We start from the raw sequence: 19,421 nt of genomic DNA, 5'->3' as shown, positions 1-19,421 counted from the left end.
TAATGATAATGATAATGATAATGATAATGATAATGATAATGATAATGATAATGATATTAATGGCTTCAACTCACCTAGTACTCAAGAAGACAGAACAACAAATGACCCTATAACCTATTCGCGTAGAGATAGAAATACTTTCAGAAGTGTAATTGAGCAATATATTGATTCTATTCCCACACATGATCCCAGACGATCTGAAAGAAATAGGAAGCCTCCAACAAGATTTGTCTCTTTTGACTCATTTTCTTCTAAATATAAAGCTTGTCTTAGTACCATTCATTCTTATTTTGAACCAAGAAATTTTGAGGAAGCCAAAAACTGTGTCGAATGACAAGAAGCTATGGAAAACGAACTCAAAGCTCTTAGGAAAGCTAACACATGAGAATTTCAAACTCTAATTTCTGGAAAGAAAACTATAGGTTGTCGTTGGGTGTTTAAAGTTAAGACTAAGAGCGATGGATCTCTGGAGAGGTATAAAGCTCGCTTAGTTGCGAAATGATATTGTTAAGAATATAGAATTGATTATAAAGAGACATTTGCACCCGTAGCACGGATGGTTATAGTCAGATGTCTCATCACTATTGCGTCTATTAAAAAATAAAATATTTTTCAAATGGATGTTAAAAATGCTTTTTTAAATGGTGATCTTAATGAAGAAGTTTATATGGATGCCTCACTAGGTATGAAAGTTCCTAAAGATAAAGTTCTCCGTCTTCGGAAAACTATCTATGGTTTGAAACAGGCACCCAAACCTGGTATGACAGATTTAACAATGTTATGTTAGAAAATGAATTCTCTTCTTGTTATACAGACACTGTATTATTTATTAGAAAATCCAATGCAGGTATTGTGATATTACTGTTATATGTTGATGATATGTTAATAACAGGTGATGATGTCAAAGGAGTCAAGGATATCAAATCTATCTTGATTTCGAAATTTAAAATGTCAGACTTAGGGTTTTTGACATATTTCCTAGGAATTGAGATTGTTTACTCCCAACGTGGTTATTTTCTATCTCAAACTAAACTGACTTGTGAGATTATTGACAGGTCAGGAATCTCAGATGAAAAAATTTGCGAAACTTCTGAAATAGTGGGATAAAAATTAAAGATCGATGGCAGAATTCTTCTAACCGATCCTACTCCTTATAGACAACTGGTAGGCTTGCTAATGTATCTTAGCATCACTTGGCCTGATTTGTCACATGCGATCCATATTGCCAGTCATTTTCAACATGCTCCCACAACGGTTCACATGAGTGTCGTTCTTCGCATCATCAAATACTTAAAGAGAACTGCAAATAAGGGAGTATTTTGGTCTTCATCTTCTGAATTAAAGTTAATTGCCTAGACTGATTCTGATTGGGGAGGTGACCCGAATAACCGTCACTCCACCACAGGTTTCTGTGTTTTCTTAGGTGAATCGTTGGTTTCTTGGAGGTGCAAGAAACAACAAAAGGTCTCTTTGTTCTCCACCGAAGCTGAATATTGAGTCATGACATCCACAACCATGAAGATTGTATAGATTCGCCGTCTTCTCAAAGACATGGGAGTCTATATTAAATAACCAATAAAGTTATGCTACGACAACAAAAGTGCAATATATATTGCCAAGAATCATACTTTTCATGAACGCACGAAGCATATAGAGATGGATTGTCACTATTTCAGGGAAGAATATTTGAAGAAGGTCATTGATCTTCCATATGTGACGTCTGAGTACCGACTAACTGATTTCTTCACTAAGGCTCTTTGTTCGCCTAGATTTCATTTCCTTCTTGGCAAACTTGCGGTTATCGCACTGTAAGTTTGAGGGGGGGTGTTAAAATGTAATCCTTAATTTCGTAATATGTACGTGTATATATATACATATACATATATACTATGTATATATGCATACATCTCTCTCTCTCTCTCTCTATATATATATATATATATCTTTTTTTCTCTTTATTACCCGAAAAGGTATTTTTGTAATTTCCTATTTTATGCATATTCCATTTGGAATATGATTGTATTTTTTTATTCTTTTATTTTTCTCTTTTCTTTTTTTTCTTTTTCGTGGTTTGTGTCGCCTAGGAAGGCTCCCCAAAAAGTCGTTGGGGAGCCTCCAACGGTCACAAATGTGATCGTTGGGGGCTCCCAACGACTCCTTTGGGAGCCCCCTAGGTGGCTCCTCTTGTGTTGTATAAATAGGGGACTTCCCCTTGTATTTTGTTAAAGCTTGTGAGCTCAAGCTCTTGTCACATTTTCAATATATTTTCCTTTTCATGCCTTTGTGCATGATTATATATTTTTATGCCTTTGTGCGTATTTGTTCAAGTGTTATTTGAGTGCCTTTATGCACATCTCTTGTGAGGTATTTGTGCTTGTATGCGTATTGTCTTTTCGTAGACATTTTTACAAGATGCTCAAATGGTTAAAGGCACCAGATCATACTGAATGGGTTAGGAACATATCTAAATAATGAATAATGTATCTACTTGGAATGGGTAGTGTGTGTGGCCTACTAGTATTGGGCACGCTTGGTGGAATATAAACCCTATAATAAAGAGGTCTTAATAACTCATTCAGAACACAATCTACTTGGAGATAGCATGTGGTACAAACTCTGAGAGTCAGCGTTGTTAATATGTTAAGTGAGAATATTGCTGAATCGCGACTCACTTGGTCTTTAGTTCTCGGGTGTTAGGAGACCTGAGACTATCGAATATTATCTTGGGTAGTAGATTCCCATGACTACTGAAGGTAGTATACGATGCATCCTAGTTTGTATGATATCTATGCGAGGATTCTCTTCGATCACTGCCCCCCCCCCCCCCGCGCATTTAGTTTTTGATTCAGTTAAACACTCGAGAAATATAAGAGACATAGCATAATAAACACCCTTGTCTCTTCTGTCTCGAGTAGTTCCATGAGAGCCCGATGAAATGAGTAATAAAGAAATACAAAGACCTTATATATGATTTGTTTTATTTTTCTTAAACTAAAAACATATTTTGAAAAGCTTCTGTCCATAGATTAATGGGAAGATTACTGTTATGAAGCATACTCATGGCACTTTCAATGATATGTCTATGTTTTCGCTCAGCAATCCCATTTTGTTGAGGGGTGTGTGAACATGACACCCTTCTTCCTATCCCATTATTTTGAAGAAAGGAAATAAAGTCACTAGAGCTGAACTCCCCACCTCCATCACATTGGAAAAATTGGATAGACTCATAGAATTGAACTTTTACTAAGGAAAGAAAATTTTGAAACAAAAAGAAAACTTTCGACTTATTTTTTTATGAAATATATCCAGGTGTATCGAGAATAGCTGTCAACAAAGATTAGGTAGTATCTGCTTCCAGATCCAGAGGCAACTGGGGCGGGTCCCCATACATCAGAACATATTATCTCAAAAGGTTTTGAAGCTCTCTTATTAATGAAATGAAAAGGCAATACATGACTTTTGCATAAAAGACAATTGAAACACTTCTGACTGTTTTCATCCCCATTGAGACTTTCTTTTGGGATGAGATTATTCGAGACAAGTTTCTCAATAAAATGACTCCCACAATGTCCTAATCGACTATGCCATAAGAAAGACTTATTACATTCAGAAATACTAAAAACATTTGCAAAAGAGGAAGAACATGACTCTAATGAAGACTTCGAATCTAGATGAGCAGGGGAGACAGAGCTTATTCAAAGACATACATATTGCCTCGTCTCTTTCCTTCAGCGAGTGTTTCTTTCGTGCGAAGGTCCTTGACCTGCACAAAGAAGGGAGTGAATTCAACTGAAGCATGATTATCATCAATAAGTTTGGAAACAACGACAATATTTTTCTTGATGTTGGGAGCATGAAGAACATCAGAAAGTTCAAGGGTGAAATATGACATGGGAATGACAGTTTTTCCAACATGAGAAACAAGATGGTGGGATCCATCGCCAGTGACAATTTTACTTTTGCCAAAATAAGCAATAGGGTTGGAGAGTTTACCTGCATCACCAGTCACGTGAGTTGCTGCCCCTGAGTCAACAAACCAAGCACCTTGATCATTCTGCTTCAATTTCAATTCTGACAAGGCGGATATCAACAGATCTTTAATCTCTCCACTGTCTCTGATATTGGTGAAATTTCTTTTGGGTGTTGTCTGTGAAGCCTTTCCTTTATTTTCTGGATTGTGCCAACAATTCGCCTTGATATGCCCCCTTTTGTTACAAAGGAAGCAAGTGGGGATGGATCTTTGTCCCTGTGCATGAGTCATCATGTTCGGAGTGGAGAGCAAACCACGTCCTCCGTGTCCACTTCGCCCTTGTCCTCCTCGTCCTCTTCCTCGACCGTAAGTCACCCCTGTGGCAAGAATTTCTTGGGAATTTGTATGAACATGAGTTTCTTCAGAAAAACCGTTCAGAGTCATTTCGTACTGAATTAATTTAGCTCGTAACTCATCAAAGGTAGGAAGGGCAGGTAGACACAGTAGTGAAATAACGATCATATGGTAGTCAGATCCCAATCCACTCAGAGTTTGTTGCACCATATCACTGTCACTTACGGCACATCCTATAACTGCAAGTTGGTCTGTGATAGTCTTCATCTTGTTCAGATATTCCATGATGGTCATGGAATCCTTTTTTTAGCAACTAAAATTCTCTCTTGAGAAAAACCATCCTCGCCTGTGAAACCTGTGAATACGTCTGAACCAATCTTTCCCAGAGTTGCAGGGCTGTACAATTGTCGGGAATGACAACAAGAACCTCTTGGGACAGTGTAGAAGTGATATATGCAACTACTGTCTGATCTTTCTTTTCCCAGTTGAGATACTCCATATTTTTAACATACACAATTGAACTTACCCCTTTGTCATCTTTCTCTTCTCTCGTAACAAACTCTAGTGGTACTGGAGTGGCTCCATCCAGGTGGCCTAAGAGTCCTTGGCTCCTTATAAAAGGGATGATTTGTCTCTTCCAGATCAAGAAGTTTGAGGTGTTTAGCTTTTCGAAGACAAGCTGATTTAGAAAACTCGAAGAGATGCTCGATTGAGAGGAATGAGAATCCATGAAGAGAAAGGAGGGAGGAGAAAATTAGCAATAATAATCACGAATTGAAATGCTCAATTTGTTGCCAAGAAGGGTACTGGTCACCATTTTTTTTTGCTTGGCTGTCACTTTTCAAGAGATTGACGATCTGACTCTGTCAGATCCAAAAAAAAATTTTCCTTTCCTCCTTTTTATAAGGCTTATGTTTGAAGTAATAAAAAAATGAACAAATAGCCGACTGTTTTCTGAATACCAAATGAGACAGTGAGAAAAGAAAAGATAGAGACGCTGGTTAGTAATGAAAAATGCCTCAGATCTGCTGTAAAGATGCGATCAGATCTGGATATATCAGACGAAAAAGGAGGAGAGCTGAATATTTGAGATATTTCCAAGTACAAACAATCAGACCAAAACAGATCGACTTTAGGGACTCATGTGAAACGTGAGTCCACCAGAAAATCAGGGAGAGAAACGAGGGATGAGGGAACTGATCCTTTTGGATGTTCCAAAATTTCACGTTACCGTGATGAAATTAGGGATTTCACGTGAAACGTGAATCTACAGAGAGGAGATAAAGGAGAGAAACACGGTTCACGTTACCGTGATGAAATTAGGGATTTCACGTGAAGCGTGAATCCACAGAGAGGAGAAAAATACGAGAAATGAAGAACACGAGAGAGATAAAACCTCAAATCTCTAGTTCTGGTTAAACCCTTCTTTGAAGCCCCTTCGATCTTCGATCCTGGATCTCGGCTCTGATACCATGAAAGTTCGAGAGGCACCTGTGAAAAGAAGAAAAAGGAGAACAAAGGGTGCGGCTGTCATGATTTCAATCAATGAAATCGTGACCTAAACATTCTATTAATAAGTGTAAATGAATCAGTATGGGTCTGGGTCTGGTGTAATGTCCAGACCCGAAAGACCCAAAATAAATAAAACATACAGACTGTACATACAATGGACTCGGACCCGGGTCTTACTATTCAGAATACATTTTTTCAGACTAGTCCAAAAAGAACCCAACAACTTTATTGGGTTTTTGACCAAATAGTCCCTATAAAATTAGAAAAGGACAAAAAGAACAAAATAAAGTAAAAGTACTAATGTACCCTTCATGGGCACACTCTATTACAAGGATTAAAATGACTAAAATACCCCTAATGAGTATTTACCTATTACATCATTATAAATATATATATATATATATATATATATATATATGTGTGTGTGTGTGTGTGTGTGAATACATACAAAGCATATATATACGTATAACTTAACACTCTCCCTCAAACTTACAGTGTGATATACCAGAAGTTTGAAAAAAAAAAAAATCAGTAGGAAGGATCCAAGTCTTCAAGTGTCTTCAATGAAAATCTCTATCTTTATGACATTATTGAATTTCGCAAATACATGTCTTCAAATGTCTTCATTGGTGATCATCCCCAAACGCCTTCATCGACTATCTCCATCTTCATGATGCATCAAAGATATTCATTTCTCAATCCATCACATCTTTAAGAACATGTAGAGAGAACAAAACAAAGGTCCCAACTACACAAAAAAAGGTATTTTAACCAAATAGTTTGAAGTTTCAAAACAAATATATATATATATATATATATATATATATATATTTTGAATAAGAATAACACTCACGTAGAATTTTTCAAACAAAGTAGCAATAATTTTTAGACAATCATTAAGAAAGATAAGATGAGCATACCTCAAAGAGAATTTTTTATGAAATCAATTTTAGACAATCATAAACTCAAAATCAACATATTTTTTAAGAAAACATAAATATTGATCATAAGAAAATTTAATCACTAAAGAACATATAAATTATCAAGAAGAGATAAACAATCATGTATTAATAATATCTCAATTTTTTTTAGAAAAACACTTCAAATAAAACAAATCATCAATTTATACTAAAAACAATATGCATATAAAGTCTAACACTTCAAAAAAAGAACCCGAAAAGAAGAGTTAATTAAATTTATGCATACAACAATGCGAACAAGATAATCAATATGAAACATATATATACAAATTTTTTTAATGCACATAATAATGAATGAGAGCAATCTCATAAATCACAACCCATTAGAATTCACTCACATAGCAAGAAAAATGAATAATGTGCAAAAGAAAACCCCAAATAATATATCCGAGAAGAAGTCCTCTAATCTCTCTAATACAATAAGGAATGACGAGAGACAATCTTTTACCAACGTTCCTAATCTTTTAGCATTCAACACATTAACAAACAGTATTGGCTTCTTAACCCATGAGGGAAACGAAGACAATTGTATTGTAACAAGACTCAAGGTCAAAATGATCAGCTCTTAATGATGGTTTTCCATAAGTGTTATCAAGACCAATCAACTTTTTACATAGAAAATTTGCATCTTAATGGTTTTATGAAAACAAATGGAATGGTAAGGAGCACATTAGATATCTATCACAAGTCATCTAATGCTCATAACCATTAGTGCAAAGACATCTGAAAAATCATAGCAACGAAAGGGAATAAATGTTCTAGAACTATGGAAATTTGATTAATGGGTTTAAGTACATGGAACCAAATAATAATCTTTAAAACATATATATGTATGTTATCAATAAAATGCATGGAATTTTTATCAATAAACATTTTTTTTATACAAGGAAAAAACAAGTAGTAAAAGTTCGGAAATTTCATGGAGAGATTTTAAAAATCCCACAAATATCAAGAAATAATATTTTGCAAATCTCAACAATAGTTCGACCACCGCAAACAATTACTTCACTAGATGTCCAAACCTCAAAATTAAAGTGTATCAGCTACTAGAACAAGTGCACAATCAAAATGCCATTTATGGGCTTAACAAACACACAAAAGGTGTGAATAACCAATAGGTGCACATAAGTGACATAACTCACCACATTAACAAAACATCTCGTCTACATAAAATGATACTTAAATAAGAGACAAACCTCAACATTTAAGTGTAGCAGCTATTAGAACAAGAGCATAATACAAACATACAAAAAGTATGAATAACCAATGGGTGTACGTAACTCACCACAAAATAACATCTCTTGTCTACATAAAATGACACTTAAATAAGAGACAAACCTCAATATTGAAGTGTATCAACTACTAGAACAAGAGTATATAATACATACAAAAAAGTGTAAATAACCAATGGGTGCACATAACTCACCACAAAATAACATCTCTTGTCTACATAAAACGATATTTAAATAAGAGGCATAATAAGAGAGAACACACAAGGTAAGAGAGCTTGTAATGAAAACAAACTAATGTCACTAAAAATAATAAGGATATCAATTTTAACAATCTTTCGAAACACCATAGTTTCAAAAATAGATAGCCATTACAGATAAACATGATTATAAGCATCCAACATAATAATAATGGCCAAGTAAACAAATGAGTAATACAATACACTCATAGAACCAGAGATCAAACAACCGTCAGTTAGATTCGAACTATAAGCCAACAATCTAAACTAACAAAAATGAGGTGCACACAACTCACCCCAACAAACATGTCTAGTTCAACAAAGTCAACATGGATCCAGAGGCCAATCAACTATCAATCAGATTCAAGACAAATGACAACATGTCACTCATAAACCTTGAGAATCTAGACTGATAAGATGACATGAGGTGCACACATAACTCACCTCAGCTGCTAACCCTGATTCAATAACAAGGCAAAACAGAAATGAAATCTGTGATGGACAAACAAATGTCATAAAAAGACAATACATACTCACAAAAATCAATTTCCAAATAATAGTAACCAATTTAAAAAAATAAATTTTCAAATCAAATCTAATAAAAGTAGATAAAACCTTAGAACGAATATAATACAATCATATGTACAACAATATGTCAATCGATGCAATCATATGCATGGTCAATACGAGCAAGTCTACTGTCTACTATGAGACAACAAAGACATACAACATTAAAGAGGGCCAAAACATATATAAAGATTTTCAAAGAACCATATAGGAAACCAAGAGCATACACAAGTACAACTAATCATGGATACTCATAAAAATAAGAAAATTCATGTATATGTAATAATCTTAATAACTTAAAGCCGTATATCATATACAAAAGCTACGAAGAATCACCTAAGATATGTATAAGAACACATTTAAGCATATATGCAAGTAATATATTTCTCTAATGCAAGATATATATGAAAAGTAACATATGATACATGGCATAATTATCCACAAGGGCCACAAAAGAAGGACCAATAATAACATAACTATTTTTAATAATTTTAAAAACATTCATAAAAGTGAATAACTCCCATAAGAAGAATTCATGCTCAATACCTTATGTATAAGGATCATATATCAATATCAAAAAAATATTTCTTCAAATTTAAAAAATAATAAAGTATCCATGATCACTAAGATCCTAACCACATAATTTTTTTTTAATATTTCATAAAATATTTTATGTTTCACATAATAATACATCAAAGCAAAATCTCATAAAACATACTTGTGAAAAACACAACAAACCATTTTAAAATAAATATTTTAAATTATTTTAAAGTACTTGACAATTTAAAAACAAATAAATTTCAATATAACAATAAATACGAACATGGTTTCACATTTATAACCATGAAGTATTCGAATAAAGCATCTAAATGCCAACAACACATGCTTAAGAATACTAGATTTATAGATCATATGTATACATATAAAACAAGTTCAGGAATCTATGATTCAAACTAGATCTCATAAAAGCATGCGCATATATCATTTCATAAGATCAAACAAATTTTATAAACCTTATAAAACATTTAATAAGAATAAATCCAACAATAATTTTGAAAAACATTTAAAGATTAGTTTTTAACAAAAATAACCAATAACTTTTCAAAGATAAGAAAAAAAAGTGTTTTCTCATGCATAATGCATGAGATAGATAACTCAAGTAACACTAAAGATTTAAGATATATACCGGGTCAAGATTTTCCTTGAATCCAAGCCACATAACGATCACAAACCTTCACAAAGCATAAACTTGAACCAAAGAATCTCAAGACCCAAAAGGCAAAATGCCAAGAAAGATTTATTGGCTCTCATACCATGTAATGAAATATGTGAAAATACAAAACAAAGGTCTCTAAGGGCTTACAAGATCATAAACACAAAGTGCACATGCACAACACAAGTCCAACTAAGGGACAATACAAGAGCACAAAGGCACTACACAAGCACTAAGTGCATTCAAGACAACAAAAAATTTAAAAGAGGAACACACAAACATAAAATATATATATATATATTATTGAGCATGAATGCTTAAGAGAAGCATTAAAGAACAAGAGGGGGGTTCACCCCTATTTACACACAACAGGTAGTCTCAACTCTATTGACTAGTCAACTCTATGTTGACTAGTCCAAAAAGAACCCAACAACTGTATAAAAACAGAAAAGGACAAAAAGAACAAAATAAAGTAAAAGTACTGATGTACCCTTAATTGGCACACCCTATTACAAGGACTGAAATGACTAAAATACCCTTAATAAGTATTTACCTATTACATCATTATATATATATATATATATATATATATATATATATATACATACAAAGCATATATATGCATACAACTTAACAGTCCTATTGCATGGTGCCTCTATAAAAGCATATCTTTCAACATCAGCATTCTGTTTCTCCTTGTTGTCATGCAAAAACTTCGATTTTTGATTTCTGTGATAATTTGATGCTATGAGAAGCAACATAGATGATGAAACCTTAGTTAATGTTTTCAGTGTGATTATCTCCATGCATCGAATCTGAAACATTATGATTATATTGAGCATTCTTGGTAGTTCTTTTACCAAAACGATGTACACTGGAAGTAGTTGGATTTGAAGAACAGCACCCTGCAACATTACCAACACTAATTTTTGTTGCTTGAAATATTTGCTCCACTGGTTCTACTGAAGTTTGATACTCCCTTCTCAATCTATGGCTTTGCTTCTTTATATTTTTCCTTGAATCATATAAATTCCTAATGATCAAACCAGATTTGGACTAAGTCATGCCTTGCACTTTTGAGTAGCAATTATCAAACTCCGAAAGTTCTATAGCATTGGTAGTACTATTGAACACATCTGATAACTCTTTTGCTTTCAGGCATAATTGGAAACTTCTTTTTTGGACATTACTGTCAATTGCTGGCGTTTTTTCTCATTCTTACCACCTTGTACTTTTGTCTTTCTCCCTACTTTACTGCCATTTTCCCTTTCTGTTTTTTGTTTTTCAGATGTTGGGTGTATAATCCAAGACTCTAGGCTCCTGTCTATTTTTTACAGGTGTCACTTGCACATAGGTTGCACACCTTTATGAGTGCAAAATATGTGAAATGCTTTTTCTAAATGCATTTGTTGCTGATCATTCTACATCTCCAAATTAGGGATGTATTCATGATGGTGCTGTTTTAGTGGATTCATGCTTTCTCTACTAAGGTCTGGTCTAGCATCAACTGACTAGAAGATGACATTGTGCGTCAAAATAAGCTTAATTTAGTCTTCTTAGTTCCATTGGATGGGCAAAAGATTGTTTTTTTTCCCCCACAGTTTTCCAATCTTCTTTTGTCTTGCAAGTACTTTCTTGTAGGTATGAATATTTTTCACTCTTTCGGGGAGAAATGGTGCTTATTAATGAAAAGACATGGAATCTGAATTCTCTCAGTCACAACTAAGTTTCAGAAATCATGATTTTGAGATGCATTATTTCAAGTTGTTAGAATTTAAAGCTTCCTTTTCAGTGTTTCTTTTAACTTGCACGACAAAGAGGAACTTCCAATTTGCTAAAATAGATGCTAAAATGAGAATGCCTGATCGATCGGCCTGGTCACCCGTCCTCACCTCCCTTTGCTTCCATTCAAGCATTCAGTTTATTTGTGGTTATTCAAGAATTACTATTATATGTCAATTCAATGTCAGTTTATAAATTTTCAGTGACACATCATTTTGTTGTCTTACAGGCTTTGTTACTGCTTGGATTTGAACTTGAGGAAACAGATAAGGTAATGCTTTTCCCAATATTTTGTGTGTGTGCATGTGTGTGTGTGCATGCATATATCTATATATCTATATATAACAGTGGATGGGTAGATCGTACACTGTTAGTCGGACGCATGCAATCAGCGGTGGGCATTTTTTTAAAGTAAAAAAGACATTTAGCGGCGGTCAATGACTGCACTAATTCCCCTTTTTTGTGCAAAATCAATGCGCAGGGGCGCGTTCGACAATAAACCTGTAATAACCACGATTTTTAAAAACTTTTGTGTTATGGGCCTGGGATCCACCTTTCGGATCCAGGATCCATATGTAAATTATATCATATTTGAAATATATATATATATGTAATTTAATAAATTAATAAAAAGATTTATAAGAATATGCAAGGGATCCATAGTTGGATCCATTTGGACCCAGCTTATGGATCCACTTCGCAATGGGTTGCGGGTCCAAACTTGTGGACCCTAATAATCAGGTGAACATGCAGCGGGTCCCGGGTTCGGACCCGAGTCATGTCCCCTGTAGCAGGTAGGTAACGAAAAAATAAATAAATAAAAGTTAATTTAAAAGCAAGGAAAGCCCTTAGACCCAGGTCGGACCCGACTCGGATCCGTAACTCGGTAGGGTTTTTAAAACCCGATATCGGGTTACTGTTTTTTTTTTTTTTAAAAAAGGGGAGTAAGGCAAGAATCGTGCCCTAGGCACGATTCCTGCTGTTTCCAGGAAGGAAGGAAGGGGGGGTCGGCAGGCGTAACCGAAACCCCACGCCTCTCGGCAAGAGGGGGGTTTCGGAGATAAAAGGAAGGTGGAAGAGGGGGGCCTCACCCTCTTCCCTCGTTTTTCTCTCTCTCTCTCTCGTGTGGGCGAGCATTGGGGAGGTGGAGGTCGCCGAAAAACCGCAGCCACCAGCAGCCACCAACAGCCACCGCAGCCACGGTAGGTACCCCTGTCACAACAGCCGCAAGGGACGACTTCAGCCGGCCCTACCCACGCGACTGCATCTTTCGATCGCCGGAGAGTTCGCCGGAAAATTCTTCAAGAGGTACGGGTTTCCCTCTTGATTTCGAGTGAGAAAGAGGGTGCAGATTTGCCTTCCATGGAATATTTTAGGAAAATCGTTAGAGGGGCAGATTTGGGGGTTTGAGGCGTCGGAACCCCAAATCGTCAGATTTGTGAAATTTGATGCTATGGGTTTTATTGGCACCTGTTTGGGTGGGTTGAGGAGGCTATTGAAATCAGTTTTGTGGCTGATAGGCTTGTCTAGCAAAAGTTTTCTCCAGGACCGATAGTCTAGTAATCTGATTTTCAGTTTTCTGTGGTATCGAGTTGCATATGTTGAGATTGTGTGGCTGATTTTAGCATTGTTTTAGCATAAGTGGTGCTATTACTGTGTTTTGTAACTATGTGCAACACTTGGTTGAGGCATCTTTCGTTTCATGTATGCTTCTTGATACCGACTGTTCATACCTGTACTACAAAAAGGTTCTCTGTTGTGTGCACAATTTGTTATATGTTTTCTATTATGTTGGGAGGCCTTTCATGATGTGTGATGGAGAAACCTTTCCAGATTTTGGTTTTGCTGGGGCAGAGGAGTTTGAGGTGTCTATCGTTTGCTTATGAGAATTGGTAACTTGCCCTCAGCATAGTAGGTTGCTATCTGGAGTGCTTTAGTCCATCGTACATAAAATACCTTGATAAGTACAGAGAACATATACCTCAGTTGAATAGTAACTAAAAGTTCATGACTCCACTATGCATTTGAGATGTCGAAAAAAAAAATATATATATATATATATATATATATATATATATATATATGATAACACTCAAAAAGATAATGTGCATTGACCCAATAATCAGTTTATGTTTGTGCATATTGCGTGCCATCTTCTGGCCACATATCAGCATGATTGAATTAGTCTTGGTGTTCCAGGACATAAGATGATGCAGCATGATCTGTAATATTCACTAGGTGTTGGAGAACAAAGCAGACCTTGACACTTTTTCTTCATGAGTCAATGGCAAATCCCCTTAACTATCCATTTGAGATGCACAACAGATACATCATGTAACACCTTTTCTGGTAAGACCAGACCAGAAGACCTTAAAAGAAGTGTCTTGGAAATTTTTGTTTTTCATGGGTTTGTTTGTCCTATTAACAGATTTTCTTTTCACAAACTGTTGAAGTCTGTCTCTAATGGCTAACAGTAGCTGCCTCTGACACATTCAATTTTCCAAATGCCTAATGAATGCTTCGATTCAAGTGGTTTTCATGAGGAGTTTCAGTGCTTCACTCATTTCAGGGAATATTACTAGAAAAATAAAGGTGTTCATGTATATTTACCAATGATTTTCTATGCCCATACTTCATATTTACAAAGGAAAACCTCACTTATAGGTATTATCCACTACAAGCCAAGCACCAACTCTTCTACAGGTAATTGAGATTCTTTGCATGACATGTCATTAAGGAATTGGTTTGGGTGCATGAATAAAATGTTACACGAAAAAAAATAAATCATTTATCTATCTCTATCAAAGTTCACCAGCCTGATCTGAACCCCCAACCGAGTTTTTGCTGAACTCTAGCCAACAGGGTTGGCTAGGCTTGGTAAGAAAAAAAAAATATTACGTGTATACTTTAACACTTAGTGTTATTTTGATTCTAGAGCTAGATCTTTAAAATTGCAAGTTAAATTTCCAGATTTAGTTATATGCATGTAGGGTAATTTTAATACATGTTATGAATGAGATTGTCCATGTGCTTTGATTTGAGCTGACATGCCCAAGTATTATGTTATCGAAAAATTTGTTTAAGTGCATATATATACATGAAATCGATGTGTGTGTAACAGGTACAATACTGCTTGAATGTCCACATGTACTTATGAATCATAAATGAATGCATGTGTATGAAATGATTTCATAAAAGCACATGCACATGAATAGTGAACTCATGCTCATCTTTAAAATTTGTCATACATATGCATCAAAAAGCAGGTGCAAAATTAGGAAGAGAGGCATGTGATTGATGATTTTTGCTTATGAATGCATTGATGGTCAATTGGATCATCAGGGGCTGGGTGAGCCTCGAGAACCAGTTGTTCTCTGTTTTAGTTATTTTGATGCATTGCAACAAATCTGATGTGATAGTATTGTTACCGCACTGTTCTATGTTGTCACGGGCTGTGGTCCCGTGAAAAGCTTAGCATGCTGATGTGCAAGCTTATATTATTAATTCTGCATGTAAATTGCAAATGTAAAAGAGATGAATTAATAATCAGATAAAAGAAAGTAAAAGAACAGTGTAATTCACTTTCTCCTTGATGTCCCTGCTTTAGCGTGGGAATCTTGGATGTTGCGGTTTGGGGAAAACCGTGAGGATACAAAAAAACTCCGTGTGCATTGTTGCCCCTGAACCCGATATTGAGGTTCTTCTCCTGGCCAAGGTTTTAGGGAGAGTCCGCCACTTTTCCTGGGGGTGGTGTGTTTTGACACAGCTGTTGTTATTTGGTATACCAATAAAGTGGCGCCAGTGGATGCTGTTTAACATGGTGTCCCCGACTTTGGATGCTGTTTTCCAAGGTTCCGATAGATGGTGCTGTTTCCTGATATCGGTCGAGGGCTAAGTGTGGAACCCGGTAATAAAATACAAATTGTGTGTTAAGCTACCCCGGGAACCCTACTTCACCTCGGGGACTGTACCCGTTTGGTGTATCCGCGGGCAATGATAAATTAAAAAGAGGAACTTAAAGATTGTGTGCATTTAATAGGACATGCATATGGAAAGAGGGGAGCTTAAATGAAAGATAATATGGGTTCATGCATTATACATAAATCATGCATATTCTTGCTCTGCATTAGTTCATGCATGTTTACCCGTGCACTTGGTTGTTATATATTAATCATTGCATGATGTTGATCTCTTTTGCCTTCAAATGCCTTTATTGATTAAATTATAATCACTGTTACTTACTTAGTGTTCCCTCATGCTTAATGTTTAATTTATTGTTGCATAACTGGTTAATTGCCTTATAATTTGGTTATAATTGTATCCTTCTAAAATATCACATGGATCTTATTTATACTCTTTTTCTTATTTGATTTATTAGGGAAACCTGTACGCAGAATTCTTCGGATTTCTGACCATCTTCTTTTATTGGTTTTTCCCAGACGCAGGTGATCAGTGAAATGGACTCCCTTCTAAGGGGATACGAGGGCCACATTTGTTTCAGACGACTTCACTTACGGACATAGTGGCTCTACTTTTGTTTTCTTTTAGTTCTTATTATTTCCTGCAATTTGTTATTTCACTTTTAACCTTGAATATAAGACTCTTATTGATTAATTAATAAAAGAGTACAGTTGGTTGGTTATGGATGATAAATGTAAGTTTGGTTGTGGTGTTTAGTTATCCAATTAAAATTGGAAGTGTAAGGACCCCAGGTCTCTGGGAAGTTTTCCGCAACTCTTAGAAAATTTTTTTTTTTTCGCATTTTTCAAAGGTATGAGTTGGGGTCGTTACAAAACCCGTTCAACATTATGGGTTTTCCTATATATATATATATATATATATATATATAAGGTGGCAGCTGCTAACCACTTTTCTAGCTAACCGGCCTAATCGGGCTTTTGAAGTTTTTATCATGTTTTCCTTAAATTTGACCGTACATATGTGTTTTAAATGCTTGATATATAGGAATCAACTCTTGGATCATCCTATTCCAATACGGTTTAAAAATCGACAGTCTAAGAATTTCATAAATATTCAAGGCTTAAAAATCATGGTATTAATGAAAAAAACATTGTCAAAGGGTCGTTCCCTAGTAAATTATCCATGTTGAACACATCTATACAATCCGGTTAAAGGAAACATGGGAAAACCTTTTAAAACCTGGTTAGTTGGGTGGTTGCCTAGAAAAGTGGTTAATTGCTACCACCTTCTCTCTCTATCTCTCTCTATATATATTGGTCTTTGTGTATGTATTGTGTATACATACTTACATATGTAGATGCGTGTAACGACCCAAACTGACCCTCGAAAAATAGTGATTTTTTTTAAACAATTGCGAAAAACCTCCCAAGGACCAGAGGTACATCACAAATTTAATATATCCATTTCATAAATCATTCCATGCATAAAGTCAATTAAAAACAATAATTGAACTTCAATTATTTAATCAATAAATCAAAAAGTTCTAAATTTAAAATTGGCTCAATCTAATCCTGCACACATGTCAGAACTTAAGCCACCAAGTCACAAAACCTCGAGTGTAACGACCCCAATCCATACCCTTTGAAAATGATGAATAATTTTTTTTTTCAATGCAGAAACCTTCCCAGAGATCCGGGGTCCTCACAGTTCCAATTTCCATTGGATAGCTCAACCATTACAAACGAAGTTGCAACCATTATCCATAAGAACCAAACTAATTCCTTTATTAATGAACCAATAAGAGTCTCATACACAACTCAAAAGTGAAGTAACAACTGCAAAAATTAAAAGAACTAAAAGAAGCAAAAATAGAGCCACTCTGTCCCTTGCTGAAACTGACAAGCGCAAGTATGACTCTCATCCATCCCCAGTAGCCAGTCCGGCCTCACTGTTCACCATGTCCTGTGAAAAACCAACAAAGTAGGGTGTCAGAACCGAAATTCTGAGCACAACTACTTCTAAAGAAACCAGGTGAGACAAAAAACATGGATAAGATTCCATGCAATGATTTGAGTGAGTGCAAATATAAAATTTGCAGCATTCAAATATCCATACCTACCAACAATTACATATGCTCACCAGTCAAGAACAATAAAGCAGTACCATATATCAAGAACTAAATGACCAAACCTTGCAACATGATTTCAAGCAAGTAAATCATATGCTACCACCAAATCATGTCATGATATAGAGAATGATTCGAACATGCATGATCTAATGCATAACAAGAAAATGCATGATTCTGTGCAATGCATGATTCCTTTTTTGTTATCTTTCTTTTAAGTTCCATCTTTTCATATGCATGCCCTATTAAATGCACACAACTTTAAGTTCTTTTTTTTAATTACCGTTGCCCGCGAATACACCAAACGGGTACAATCTTCGAGGTCAGGTAGGTTCCCAGGGTAGTTTAACACACAATTTGTATTTTATTACTTGGTTCCAACTTAGCCCTCGACCGAATTACCTTCGGAACATTAGACCTCGACATCTAATGTCGGGGACACAAGGGACACCCCACGCCAACAAGTGCCACTTCCTTGGTACCATAACAAACTCACAGCTGTGGCCAACACACCACTTCCGGGTAAAGTGACGGACTCTCTCTAAAACCGTGGTTAGGAGAAAGAACCTCAATATCGTGTTTAGGGGACAAAATTACAGCACACAGAGTTTTTGTATCCTCACAGTCTCCCCAAGACCGGATCTCTAAGATTCTCATACTCTAGATGAGATATCCCAGAATGTATATTACACTGTTCTTATTATATTTGTATTAAAGTTAATTCTTTAAGTTTGCAACACCATATGCAAAAGTAAAGTGAAAACCCGCATCCTCCCTTGCGGGGGCCTTTTCGGGACTCCAGCCCGTATAAACCAGTAGAACAGTGTAGTAATGTGCCAAACCATCTTATGTGGTTTTAGTCATGCAGTTAAAAACATATGAGAAAGAAAACCAATCCCACGGCTATCCATGCCGGTGATGTTCCATTTTAGGCCATCGATGCACCACATAATAAAACCAAATTAGTGTTTCATTCGTAACACTAGGCCAAAGAGCCAAAAGCATGTGCACTTATGCAATCATAAACCCAAACATATGCATGTCATTGCTCATTCATATGCATTTCCACTATGTTGTGTTACCTACATCACATACGAGTATTAACCAATCCATAGTTTCTTTAAGTGTGAGTGCACAATTCAAGTATTCTTACCTAAGAAGAATTATCAATAACTGGATCATGCTCACATTTATGAGTACCATAATCATAACAATAACAATTACATAACCTTCTTAGAAATGACATTCCAACCTGTTCTTGACACCGATATATAGGTGTGCATATGTTCTAAGATTTCCCTTTATTCATATCAAGACTTATATCATACACAATATTTATAAAAATTTGGAACATATTTTCATTAAATCTGATTCATAACAGTCAAGTGAAAGCATAAACCTCCATGGCAAGTGTTTACATACAATCCAATACACAAGCTTTTAAATAACACATGGACTCTAGACAAAAGTATAACGTTCAGTTAGAGACGACAAAGCAATTTACATTACATATAAAATTTCAATTTTAT

At 35.5% G+C, this 19,421-nt stretch overlaps 1 protein-coding gene across 4 annotated transcripts in view; it reads left to right on the top strand.

Moving 5' to 3' along the window:
- LOC149822440 (vacuolar acid trehalase) overlaps positions 1–19,421 on the top strand; it is a 215,540-nt gene that overhangs the window by 10,536 nt on the left and 185,583 nt on the right. For 3 of the 4 annotated variants that reach the window (XM_089981481.1, XM_089981484.1, XM_089981480.1), the window contains exon 3: positions 12,076–12,117. The exons of the other annotated variant lie outside the window; for it this stretch is intronic. In XM_089981481.1, the coding sequence (XP_089837607.1) occupies positions 12,076–12,117 (42 nt within the window). The remainder of the gene's footprint in view (positions 1–12,075; positions 12,118–19,421) is intronic. 4 annotated transcript variants of the gene reach the window in all.

Source organism: Nuphar pumila, chromosome 11, assembly GCF_984573655.1.
Source record: "Nuphar pumila chromosome 11, dmNupPumi1.hap1.1, whole genome shotgun sequence".
Lineage (NCBI taxonomy): Eukaryota > Viridiplantae > Streptophyta > Magnoliopsida > Nymphaeales > Nymphaeaceae > Nuphar > Nuphar pumila.
The sequence above is the reverse complement of the archived record's forward strand: the minus strand, read 5'-3'. Positions and strand labels throughout refer to the sequence as shown.